At 34.8% G+C, this 14,030-nt stretch overlaps 2 protein-coding genes across 4 annotated transcripts in view; one reads left to right on the top strand and one right to left on the bottom strand.

Moving 5' to 3' along the window:
• LOC148948539 (lachesin-like) overlaps positions 1–14,030 on the bottom strand; it is a 232,493-nt gene that overhangs the window by 177,709 nt on the left and 40,754 nt on the right. The window lies entirely within an intron of this gene.
• On the top strand, positions 4,090–5,172 carry LOC148948540 (uncharacterized). The gene has a single exon (XM_089094512.1). It carries the CDS (start codon positions 4,108–4,110, stop codon positions 5,170–5,172), a length of 1,065 nt encoding a protein of 354 aa, XP_088950638.1. The 5' UTR covers positions 4,090–4,107.

Here is a 14,030-nt window from a genome sequence, read left to right as displayed (position 1 = left end):
CATGGGAAGGCATAGTGGTTTTGAGCCCTACTCATGTTAATTTCTGCTCGTTTTGAGTTTGACTCTATTTATTAATGTTACGAGAAATAAAAACACATAGCTCGAAATAAAGATTGTTTTGGTAAAGTGCAAATTATTTGAGTTTATTTCTGCTCATCTTTAGTTCGATTTAACTCTTTACTGTCCTTTTAAAACCTTTTTTGTGGAAAAGTATTTGTTAATTAGTCAAGTGAAAAGGTAAAACTTTTGCGTCAAATTCATTATATTATTTCTTTTTGCCATATAAAGTTTCTTATTTAAAATCAGAACTTTTAGTCAAATAATTCAAGCCAGGAGTTAATTGGTACTATGTCAAGGTATTCTCTATTAGAAAGGTCCATGATCGTGTTTATTTTAATTAGGTAAACAGGCTCTTATAATGTTCCACTGTATATATAAAAGCTTTGCGTAAATTCTGAAAGGCAATTAAATTTTTAAATAGTCTTTTTAGTTGGTAGTTTTCAAACAGGCAATTTGAGACATCTTTTGAAGAAAACAGCAAGTTAATATTTATTAAAAAAAAGTATAAGAGCGACTAAACAAGATCACTAAGTCAAGTAGTAGTAGTTGTAGTAATAGTAGTAGTAGTAGTAGTGGTGGTTTTAGTAACAGTCGGAGTGGTGATAGTAATAGCAGTAGTGGAATGTTGTAGTTTTAGTAGTAGTAGCGGAAGTTGTAGTTTTGGTAGTAGTAGTAGCAGTAGTAGTAGTAGTAGTAGTAGTAGTAGTAGTAGTAGTAGTAGTAGTGGCAGTAGCAGTGGTGGTAGTAGTAGTAGTAGCAGAATTAATAACCACACAATGCCCTTTGGTTAGTTCAGCATAGCCCTCAACATTCCTTAATACCTTTTACCATAAACTTTGATTTTACCTTAATACCCTTAGCCTTAATAGTAGTAGTAGCAGCAGCAGTAGTAGTAGTAGTAATAGTAGTAGTAGTAGTAGTAGTAGTAGTAGTAGTAGTAGTAGTAGTAGTAATATCAGTAGTAGAAGTAGTAGTAGTAGTAGTAGCAGTAGTAATAGTAGAATTGGTAGTAGTACTGGTAGTATAAGAAGTAGTAGCAGTAGTAGCAGTAAAAGCAGTCGTAGGAGCATGCACATAGTTCCAAGAACGTATCCAGGGGGGTGAAGGTCACCGGTTTCAAACCCTTTTGAAATTTTATTAGACTCATAAAAACGTAGCAAAAATTCATATATACTAATTTATGATGCGTTTTATAGTTTTTGTGTACCCCTCCCCCTCACCCCAAACCAAAATCCTGGATAGGCCCTTGCATAGTGCTCTTTGGTTAGTTCAACGCTCCCTTAACATGCCCTCTTAGTTTTAACTGAATATTTTAAGCCATTCTTAGAATATTCATTCTACACTCTTTTGACAACCTGCATGCAAATTTTGTGTTTTGGTTTAGTACACTATCCTTCTCAACATTCCCAGAAATTTTCTACTCAGTACTATTAGCCTTAGTAGCTGTTGTTATGGTAGCTCTAGTAATTGCAGTAGTAGTAGCAGTAGTAGTAGTTGTAGTAGTAGTAATAGTAGTAATAGTAGTAGTAGTTATTGTTGATGTAGTAGTAGCTGTAGTAATAGTAGCATCGGGAATACGCATTTTGCCTTTCGGTAAGTTGAACATCCCTCTCATTATGCCCTGAAATTTTCAACGTTTGTTGGACATTCTGCGTGTACATAATTTGCTTTGTTCCTTCTCAATATTCCCTGAATGTTTCACCTTAATACCGTCACCCTTGGTTATTATAGCACTGCTAGTAGAAGTAGCAGTAGCAGTGGTAGTAGTGTTCATATAGTGCTTTTTGTTAGTTCAACATTCCTTGAAAGTTCCGTCTTAAAACTTTGAGCATTTCCTGAAAAATCACTGATGTGTCCTTTTCAGAACCTTCATACGCGTGGATATCTTTTATTTGGTTCCAAAACCATTTCAAAATTCCTCGAAAGTTTCACCTTCGTATCCTTAGCCTTAGTACAAATAGAATTAGCAGTAGCAGTATTTACAGTAGTAATATAAGTATTAGTATACACACATGGGCGCCCATATGGGGGGGGGGGCAGGGGGCTCCCTCCCCCCTGGCTGAATGATGCTGCCTTATTTTTATACTTTTGTTCTGATATTTCTATTATATAGCATTAAAATTGCCAATTAGACGAGGTTTGCCCCCCTGGAATTCAGCTTATGGGCGCCCATGTATACACATCACTTCTTTTGTTCACTTCAGCCCCCCCCCCCCCCACAACGTGCCCTGAAAGTTTCAACTTAATACTCTAATCTGTTTCTTGGATATAACTGATACGCCTTTTTGACAGGATAGTGTCTACATACACCTAGTGTGCGTTGATTTAGTTCAGCATCCCTTTGAACACTCCTTGTAAGTTTTACCCTAGTACCTTTAGCTTCATTTACAAGTAGTAGATGTCGAAGTAGTAGTAGTAGTAGTAGCAGCAGTAGTAGCAGTATGCACTTATTTAAGTTTGTCAGTTTAGTAATAAGGCCAAGGGTATTAAGGTGAATAAATTAGAGAATGATGAGGGGCTGTTTAACTAAATAAAACAACACTATGTACATACACGTTATTGAAAGGACGTATCGGCAATATCCCAGGAGATTCTAAGGGTATTAAGTTAAAAACTTCCAGGAACTGCTGAGGGTGTTGTTTAAATTACCAAAAGACGCTGCCTGAACAAAGCAATTTATTTTGGCCGAAAAAGCTTGTCAATTTTTATATCTCGAACACAACGTTATATACAAGTAACCCAGCTAATTTGTTACATCTATTGACTATGTGAAACAACTGAAGATTACATAAATGAATTTGCAGTTATATTTTTATGGACACGTCAGATATTGTAATATTCGTACGGAAAAGGGCTAAAAAGCAGTATACATATATATTGTTGGAAGTATATACTTAGCATGGAGTAATAAACTTTATATGTTAGATCAACATGGTTGATCCCAATTTATAACTGAGAAAAGCAATGACGGAGATAATCACGTAAGCTGAAGATTATAAGTTTTTTCACGGTTTTATTCTTACGAATTAAAATAAGATAACAAATTTTCCAAGAAAAAGCGGATTAAGCTGGGCTGCTAGTTTTTCTAGAAACAAAATTTATTTTATTATGCAGAATAAATTTAATTTCATGACCTGGGTACACAGTGGAATATATGAGCAAAACGAACAAAATGTATAAAAAAATTTATTCGCTTTATTAACTATGCCTAATTTTAAACCTCGCACAGATTTTCCAGGAATAATTTATTTTGGTAAGTTAAGGTTTTTAAGACTGTTTCTGGAATTGGGAGAAAATTATTTTTATAAGAAAGGATACCAATTTTCACTTTGTTAAGTATGAATAGAAATTTAATATGACAAGGTTTCCTTACCTGTTCTTTCCTTATGGGAAATATTAGAGTTATAATTTCCAAAGGAAAAGTGGAACAACAAGTGCTTTAAATTTTTCAGAAATACTAATAACAATATTAAAAAAAATACATTTTATTACATTTTATTACAAATCTTAGTTTTGCTTTTGGGATTAACATTTGATAGTTTCAGTAAACAAACGAATAAATATTCAATTTAGTTTGACAAAGATTTTTATCTACAACCGTTCTAAGTAGGCAAATTACAGAGTATGTTTTTGCATGAAAATAGAAATTAGGTGCAATTTCGATTTTATACGAAACGTATTGGTAAAATAATATAATCAATTTCTTAATTCTTTTTATTTGATGTTATACCTAAAGTGAGAATATTATCCTTGAATAAGTACAGAAAAACTCGCTTAATTAGGTATCAAAAATAATTAAGATTTTGTTACCGTAAAATAGGAGTGGGCAACTTTTACTTATTAGAAATAAATAATAAATTTATTTTTGGAAATACAGATTTTAGGATGAGAAAAATGACGATTGCTATTAATTCATATTCTACTCCAAAAGGAGCGCCTTAGCTCCGCCTTCGAGTTCAACTGAGATAGACCTTCGCAATCGCCTCGATTGACCAAAACAAACCCAGTTGACGAAAGCATTCGCTTTGATTCAGACCAAATTAAATAATGAGTGATAGTGAGTTAGTGATTGGATTGTTGGACAATTTAGTCGATGAAGATTATGATCGTGAGAGGCGTGGCAGGCAATATAAAACTCATTCGCGTCGCAGAATACTCTCAAGTGAGAGTGATAGCGATCAAACAAATGGCTCTCGGAGCCCAGAGTTTCAAACTCGTGCTCGGTATAGCTCTCGGAGCCCTGAAATTAGTTCTAGGAACGAAAAATCTTGCTCTCGGAGCCCCACAAAAATCCATGACACAAAGCGCAAAGCTTCTCCGGAAAAACACAAAGGTAAAAGATTAAAAGAAAACACGTCAAATAACGCTCTATTCAAAAAGATTTCTGAAGAACGTTCTGGTACCAAACAGGGTCCTATGATCCATAAGAAACTTGCCAAAGTTGCAAATAGAGCTTTTTCTGAGCCTTTGGAAATAGTGAAACTAAAAGAGTTATTTGAGCACCACCCTAGGCCTGCGAATAACAAAAAAATCGTTCCTCCAAAGGTGAATAGTGAAATTTGGGCTATTCTCTCATCACAGGCTAAACAGAGGGATGCTAAGGCCCTTCAAGTGCAGCGGACAATTGCTCACTCAACATTTTGTGTTTTAGAGGCAGCAAATGCGATTCTTGAGATAGAAAATGAGCATATTAAAGAAAAAGCTGTCAAAAACCTTACAGATGCAGTTCACATGCTTGGCCTCACCAATTACGATCTAAGTTTAAAAAGACGTCATGCGATGAAATTTGAATTGAGCCCAGATCCCACTGTAGCATCAGCTTTATGTGCCCCTGAAGTCAAAGTCACGGAGTATCTTTTTGGCAAAGATATTGCCAAAACAACGTCTAAAGCTAAATCCGTGGCGGATTTGAAAAAATCCTTTGGAAAACCAAAAAACGTGCAAGGGGGGCCTACCGTTATCGCCGATGGAAGAATGAGGCCCCCCGTCCAAATTATCACAGAAAGCAGAGCCAGGACCGTCAAGCGAGGTCCAAATTCAAGAAATTACAGAATCTCCAGAAAAGGGTGCGCAAACAGCTGGTATGTACTATTTATCATACCCCGACCTTGATTTTTATGATTTTGCTGTTAATTTCAATAGGCAGTCACAACATTTGGCTGATAACTTTAAAGCTGGGAGAATTAGTAAGTACATCTCAAAATGGCAGTCAATAACCAGTGATTTGAACACCACTAAAAGCTTTGAAAACAAAAAACAAAAGTTTTACGTTTGAAGAAATAGAGGCTATAAGAAAAGAAGTTGATATTTTATTGCATAAAGGTGTTATTGTTATAGTACCCGACTTCAGAATAAAGGAAATACGTTGTATTTCTCCTGTTTTTACAGTCCCAAAGAAAGATGGGTCTACCCGGTTTATTCTTAATCTTAAAAATTTAAATGAAAACATTAAATATTACCATTTTAAAATGGAAAGTGTTCATTCTGCGGTTCTTTTGATGACAAAAAATTGTTATATGGCCTCTATTGACCTAGTCGATTTTTATTATTCATGCCCTGTTGATTTTGAAGATCAAATTTGGCTTTGTTTTCAATTTGACCTTTGTTATGGGTTCACTTCAATGCCGAATGGCTTATCATCCAATTCTCGGGTTGGGACTCTATAAAAATGGACTGAAAATTGGGACTCCATATGTTATTACTGAAAATTACAACGATTTATTTTTGAGCCAATTTTATTAGGAAGAAAAGATTTGAAATTCTAGGGAATGGGAAATTACTTGTACAATTATTTTCATTGAAGTGTGACTATACAAGTAGACTAAAAAACGTTGTTCTCTGGGAACAAAAAATGACCATCATATTTTCCAAAATGAAAAACCAACCAAAGCCTAGAAGTTTAGAAAAATATCAGAGAAGTAGCCTAGAAAAATATTAACTTCACTGAATGTGCATAAAATTTGACGAATGCAGATAAGACGAATCTGAAGTTCTAACAATTCATTAAAATATGTTATTATGTTCTTTCTGTAATAGAGACAAAAATCATGTTTATTGAATTATTACTGCTACTTCTACTAACCTGTCATTGTAGCATTAAGCTACCCAAGGCCGACACAGCAGATCCAAGAAACCGATTCTCACTTCCCACCTAACTTAACCTAACCTTTTTTGGTCAAAAAAGCCAAACTAAGATTATGCTTTGGAAGTATACAGTGGTTAATTAAACGCAACAAACCAAAGAAGTGAAAAAAAGTTAATCCTAATGAAATATAACCTTAAGTTTATACAATAGTATAATTTGGGCTATACATTTGCATGTTAGGGGGGGGGGGTAAAGTATTTGAACAGCGCTCCTTGTCTAAAAAAACCTAACCTAAATTAACCCCCACTCACCTAATGTGCAAATATATAGCCTAATTTATACAAGTCCAATGCATTCTATCACCCACCACTTATCTTTGTGGCTATGAAACCGGTTTTCTGAGAACTAACCTAAGCGTAATTCTTGAGTGTGTTTCATTTAATTAACGAGTACCAATACAGATTATTTCGCCTGATTATTCAACCACACTTCTTTTTTTCTTAAATAAGTCGCTAGTCACTACCAAAAACTCAATAACTCCTTACACTGCTTACAACAGTTACTCTGTTCCTGGTACTGTAAAGCTCAACTCGTTGCTTCCTACCGTGGATTTTGCATTTCCTTTTAGTAATTTCTTGTCATCTATTTTGCAATTCCAAAACAGGACATTCTCCTTTTTATTTAGCCCCACTCTGCCAAAGACAAAGACAAGAAATTATTGATGCCTGTTGTCCTTCATGCGTGAAACGTTCCCTAATAGTCCCAGTGGCACCAGTTTGCAAAAATGTTGGGCGGGGGGGGGGGCAAAAAAAGTTTCAAAATCGGGGAGGGGACTTAATTCGTTGTTTTTCAAAATATAGAGGGGGAGGAAAGACCTAGGCCTGACGCCACTGAACTGAGCTGAGTTTTCTTTTTTAAATAAGAACACATTTGTTTACTTAATCACATATTCAAAAAATTATTTTCTTAATTCATTTATAAAAGTTGAAAAAATTTAATTAAAAGTGGATAAAAATATTCAAAAAATCATTTCCTTAATTTATTCATAAAAGTTGAAGAGTATAGGGATCTTTTGAAAGTTATTTTCCTAAATAAAATTGTTTTAATTTCTAATGAGAAGGGAACTAAGGAGTACATTAATTTTAAATTTAATTCTTTGAAGCCGTTTGTTCCCACGAGCTTCCTTTATAAAGTTAGTAAAGTTATGCAGGCAAATACTGAAAAATCTGAAATTGATCACTCCTGTTTAGGCCTGCTTTGAAGTTTTAAAAGACGACAAAATGATACATTTGAAATGAGATTTTCCAAATGAAATGTAAATTGTTTGTTTGCAACCGACTTTTATTTGCTGAAAGACCGACTCCAAAAGTCTGATAACTTCAAATTAAGAATATCACGATGCGAAACTGTTTCAATAATAGCGAAATAAATTTTATTTGTAATAGTGTTTGATTCAAATATTTGCGATTCTTAAATATTGTTTGATTTAAGAATAACAAGAGCGAATGATATATGATGCTTGGGACAAAAGATTGGCAGGAATAAAAATTTTCAATTTTTGATAACATGAAATGGAAATATGCTATTGAACGTTCGTCCAAATTTGAAATTGATGTATGAGAAATGAATCATTTTGAAAATTGGATGAAAATATTTATCATTCTTCTTCATTTTTTCAAGTACCATATTTGTCAACAAATTGAAAAATCTGTTTGGTATTTTGCAATTCCCATGCAACTGATTCAAATTCAAATCAACCCCGTTTAACTAAACCCATTCCACTCAAACCTTATGGATCTCAATCCCCGTTATACTCAACCCTAATGCTACTCAACCCCATGCAACTTCAATCTTATTCGAGTCAACCGTCGTGCATCTCAACCCCTGTTTAACTCAACCCCCATACAGCTCAATCCTATTCACCTCAACTCTCGGTCAAACCCCTGTGCAGTTCAACCCTCATGTAACTCAATCCCAACTTAGCTCAATCCAATTTAGCCCAACCTAATGTGACTCAAGCCCATTTAATTCTACCCCAGTTAACTCAACCCAAATCAATTCAACCTATAATAACCTAAGATTCGAATGAGGGTTGAGTTAAACGGACTTTCAGTTGCATGGGGTTGATTTGAATAGGGTGTGCATAGAGTTGAATTGGATGGGAGTTGAGTTGAATGGGGTATAGTTCAATGAGAGTTGAATTCCACGAGGTTGAGTTGAATTGCGCTGAGTTGACTGGAATGGAGCTACATAAGAGTGAGCTGAATGGAGGTTGAGTTATATAGGGGTCGAGATAATTAAACGGGGGTTGAATTGCAAGAGCACTGCATTTTGCACTTTGTGGTTTTGGTTGGAGGATCATACTAGAAATCATAGTACCAGAAGTAGCAACATATTTAAGAACTATTTACCACAGTCTAGTCTGTATTATAGAGCAATGAAACGCAAGAGAAAACTTTCCCCTGTTTTATTATTTTTAGCCTTCATTAAATATAACAGAAATAGATTGCCAATTAGTGCACGCAGTGTATTAACTTTAGTTGCACTCGTTAAAGGGTTTAGTTGCTAAATATACCCTTTTTAAACAGACTTCAATAGATTGTTTTGGACAACACTATTCTTTCAGGATGTTACATTATTTCAACAAAAATCGATATCAATTGACAACCTTCAAAAACTAAAGTAAAAATAGATTTTCAAATAGTTGTAATTGCAGTATATTACTATCATAGTTGTACTATCATAGGCAACACAATAGCCCTGCCTAAGTAAAGAGCGATGGGGGAACAATGTATTATTTTTTTTTCATTTTTTTTATTTCTAATAAATAAAAGTTGCCCACTCCTATTTTACGCTAACAAAATCTTAATTATTTTTCATACCTAATTAAGCGAGTTTTTCTGTACTTATTCAAGTACAATATTCTCACTTTAGGTATAACATCAAATAAAAAAAATTAAGAAATTTATTATATTATTTTACCAATACGTTTCGTATAAAATCGAAATTGCACCTAATTTCTATTTTCATGCAAAAACATACTCTGTAATTTGCCTACTTAGAACGGTTGTAGATAAAAATCTTTGTCAAACTAAATTGAATATTTATTCGTTTGTTTACTGAAACTATCAAATGTTAATCCCAAAAGCAAAACTAAGATTTGTAATAAAATGTAATAAAATGTATTTTTTTAATATTGGGGGGGGGAGGGTACCTTCCCTCTGATCACTTTGACTCTTAAAAGGAGCACTAGAACTTAGTATTACAAATCCAATGAGCCCCCTCCGAATTTTATACGACCACCTTTTCTATAAGAATCTTATATGCCCCAGGGCATAACTTACAACCCTTGCCCTGAGGGCTATGGGGGAGGGGGGATTGTTATCCTCAAATACATCATTTTTGGACTATGGGTACAATGTATTATTTATTATTATTATTTTTTTTGTGTTTTTGTATGTCTTAGACCAGGGCACTTCGCATAGAAGGAGATACCCTAGAATCTTCTAAAAAGGCTAATTTAATTGGAAATTGCAAGTACTAGTACCCATTTTAATAGTCGAAATTGATTGGAGGGCAACTATCCCCCCCCCCTCAAATTTCCTCAAATTCATCCAATTAAAAATTTCAGACAATCATACTGTTCAGCAGGTTGGTAAGGTCCAGTAAATATGTCTTTTAAGATGACCCAACCTCCCCCCCATCCCTCAGGAAAAGGGTTGTAAGTTTTGCCCTGGGGGCATATTAGGTATTTATAGAAGAGGTGGTCGTATAAACTTTAGCGGGGGCTCATTTGACTGGAAATTGAAAGTCCTAGTTCCCTTTTAAGAGTCAAAAGTGAAGTGATAGAAATTGTGCAATTTCCATACGTTAAAAATAGTTCAAAGAACATATAACAAAACCTCAAGGGTTGACACAAGCCACCAGAGCTTTGGGGCAATGGGTTTTATGTTATGCCCTGGGGGCATTTCAGTTTTTACAGAATAGATGGTTGTATAAACTTTGGATAGGGCTCATTCTATACGAAATCGGAAGTTCTCTTTTTAAGTGTCAAGATTGAACTCACGGCACATATTCCAAAGTAATTCCTACAAAACAGAAATAACTCTTACAAAATACAAAAAAAACTTTGCAGAGTTCTAAGATAGTTCTAACAGAACGAGAAATAGTTGGTACAGAACAAAAATACTTGCTACAAACCCCAAAATTTTAACACCACCCCAAACACTTCTTATGAAATAAAAAAAAGTTCAAACATAATCCAAATAATTCCTACAAAACAGAAATAATTCTTACAAAATACAAAAATACTTTACACAGTTTTAAATAGTTAGAACATAACGAAAAAAAAATTGGTGCAGAACACAAAATACTTGCTACAAAACCAAAAATTCTAACAAACCCCCAAATAGATCTTATAGAATACAAACAAGCTCAGACATAGTGATACTACTAATAACAACTCACCGCTAATACTAACAACAGGCTCAGACATAATCGAACACAATTCCTATAAAATAGAAATAACTCTTACAAAATACAAAAATACTTTGCACAATTCTAAAATAGTTATAACAGAACGCAAAATAGTTAGTGCTGAACACAAAATACTTGCTACAAAACACAAGATTCCAACAACATCCCAAATACTTTTTATAGAATACTAAAAAGTTCAAACATAATCCAAATAATTCCTCCAAAACAGAAACAACTTTTACAAAATAAAAAAATACTTTACACAATTTTAAAGTAATTCAAACAGAATGAAAAATTGTTGGTTTTGAACACAAAATACCTGCTACAAAACACAAAATTCTAACAATACCCCATGTATTTCTTATGGAATACGAAAAAGTTCAAACATAGTCCAAATAATTCCTACAAAACAAAAAATTATTCTTACAAAATACGAAAATGTTTACATAATTCTAAAGAAGTTCTAACAGAATGAAAAATAGTCGGTGTAGAACACAAAGTACTTGCTACAAAACACAAAATCCTAGTAACATCCTCAATACTTCTTATAGAATGTAAAAATTCAAACAAAATCCAAAGTAATTCCTACAAAACAAAAATTATTCTTACAAAATACAAAAATACTTTGCACAATTTCAAAATAGTTCTAGCCGAATAGAAAATAGTTGGTACAGAACACAAAATACTTGCTACAAAACACAAACATTTTAACAAGATTGCACATACTTCTTATAGAATACAAAACTCTAAATATAATCCAAAACACACCATTCAAGTCACGTGTCGAACCTTGACGATGCAGATTCTTCAGCAAATTTTCAAGTGTCACCTGTCGGCGTCGCTACTGACGTCCAACTATCAGACCTCCTTGCAATATCTGCATGTATTTCGTGTCCTTCTGCTCAGTATACTCCCAACCCACAGCCACATCAGTCTCACGCCCTATTTTAAAGAGATTGAAAAAAACATCCAAGGTGATCTTTTTGCAACATTTACTAATTCTTTCCTTCATAAAATTCATGTTCCGTTCCAACTGCTAATGAGAATTCCGCAAGCTGATGCAAATGAAATACGGGTGTTGCTAGATGTCTATCTTGCACAAATTTGCCGTGCCCTACGATCTGCAGAAAAAGCCGCTATACCTCTTAAACGTATAAGTCGGGGTGTCACGAAGCATTGGTCCAGTAATATGAGCCTAGTTGAAGCTTGGAGAAAATCCAAATTTTCATACCATTTGTTGCTCCAGTGTGACCGTTCTCCCACGAGCTGGGGTTCTGACATTCGTGTTTCTACCAATAGAAATTTTACAAGAGAACTACCTATCCACATGAGCCAGATAGCGGAAGAGAAGTCCTAGCAAGCGTCTCTGTCCCAACCTTCCTTCTGGAGAAATGTATCAAGAGATTCTCCTAGCACCCACCTATCTGCTCAAGCTATTCCTGATTCCGATTGGAATTCATACTTCTCTGCTAAATCCTCCCCACCAGATGCCACCCTACAGTCTTAATATGAAGATAAGCGTGATAAATTTCTGTCTAGTTGTCTAACCGACTATATTGTTGTTTCGGTTGATTCTATACTGCGAGCACTCTAACGCTTAAAACGTAAGAAATATTATGGCATCGATAAAGTGAGCGTTCTTTACATTCTGAATGAAATCGAGCTGCTGGTGAACCATATTGTTATTTTGACGCAGAAGATTGTTAGCCAAGGATTTATACCTTCTCGATTGGAGATCTCACTCCAATTCCAAAAAAAGGTAAACTCGCCACCCAATGCTCTTTTTTCTGCCCTTTCGTTTTTACTACTTTCTGTAAGCTTTTCGAACTTTTGATTATTAACCATCTGAACGCAAAATGCTATGTTCCATCTTACCAATTTGGATTCCATCAAGGTTGTGCCCACGCTTTGTCGTTTATCCCGAACGCATTGATCGATGCTGACGCATCAGGTGAAACTCTCGTGTTGGCCAGACACGATGTTCGTATAGAATTTGATTATCTCATTCACGCTGCTATGCTACTCCATGCAGCAAAACGTAAACTGAGCCCTTCATATATCAGAGCCTTTCGAGACGTGTATTCTCGTCTAAAAATTCACCTAATAAATCACCAATTATCTAAAGCTGACGGCTCTCAAGTGTACGCACCAATCCCTGTTATTTTGGTCAACGTAGAAAAAAGTGCCCGTCAAGGTGCTGTTTCTTCCCCTTCACTCTTCAATAATGGAGTTCTTGATGCAGAATCAGCTGTTCCCACATCTCTCATCTTTGCCGGTCTTGGTTTATCTCGCGTATGTTATGCAGACGACATTCTGAATTTGAGCCGCACTATCCAGCGCATTAGTAAGATTTTCGCAACGCTACAATCTGAGTATGCAAAACTAGGTCTTCAGTTCAATGCTGGACAATCCAAAGTTGCATTCTTCAACTGGAAGTAAGTTTCGACTGGGGATATTCCTCTCGGAAATAGTAGGATTAATCCAGTAGATCAAATCACCTACCTCGGTCTTCCCATTTGTTCGCCAATAATGCACACGTGACAACTATTAATTGCTCACATTTAACGTAGAGTTGGCTTGTTATCTGCTTCTTTTGTAACAAATAAGTTACGCTTCCACCACCTTCTTCTTTCGAAATTTTTCAACTCTGTCGCTTATATTATCTGTACATATCGCCGTTTTAGAAAATGCTCGCAAAATCTGACACAACAAAAATTCACCCAATTTTCTTTCGGTTTGCTAAAATATCTTTTACATATTTCCCCTTGGACCCGCGACTCTTGTCTAGTTAGAAAATTCAGAATTGCTGACACAAATATAGCTGTGGAAAAGCAAATTCATGATTATAGTTCCCGTTTGAGAAAGTTGAACCATCCTTGGTCGTCGGTACTGGCCCAGCAGATAAGATGTATTTGTTGTGTTTTTTAAGTGTTTGTTTTCGCACTTAGTGTAACTGTTGCAATTTCAAACTAATGGATGATTTAGTTTCTTTTCATATGAGTCCAATTTAAGTGACGCTGGTTATTCTCGGACTTGGTGTCAATTTTGTCTGATAATATATTTTGTATATAACTCATAATTTAACTGTTTATTGATTATCCATTCTTTAAGCATATTGTTTTAAGTAAAGAAGTGAAAGTTCCGTCATTGGATAATTTCCTTGTTTCTGATATTTATGTATATCGGAGTAAATATATCATTTGTTGAGAGTGATATCAATTCAAGACCAGAGGACGAAAGTGTCATTTAATTGTTTTACCGTTTCTTGTGAAGAAGCGGCAAAGGTTTAAGTGAATCTAACCTTGACTATTTGACAAATATTACCCAAGAGCCCTTTTAAGGGCTAAAAATGTTTTACAATCACTAATTTTTGTTTTGTAGGAATCATTTTGGGTTGTGTTTGAACTTT

Source organism: Artemia sp. Qi Xiang Cuo, chromosome 9 (genome assembly GCF_049724085.1).
Source record: "Artemia sp. Qi Xiang Cuo chromosome 9, ASM4972408v1, whole genome shotgun sequence".
NCBI classification, from domain to species: Eukaryota; Metazoa; Arthropoda; class Branchiopoda; order Anostraca; family Artemiidae; genus Artemia; species Artemia sp. Qi Xiang Cuo.
The sequence above is the reverse complement of the archived record's forward strand: the minus strand, read 5'-3'. Positions and strand labels throughout refer to the sequence as shown.

Excerpts from the sequence above, each read along its gene's own strand:
- LOC148948540 (XM_089094512.1), top strand. The coding sequence starts at position 4,108 with ATGAGTGATAGTGAGTTAGTGATTGGATTGTTGGACAATTTAGTCGAT.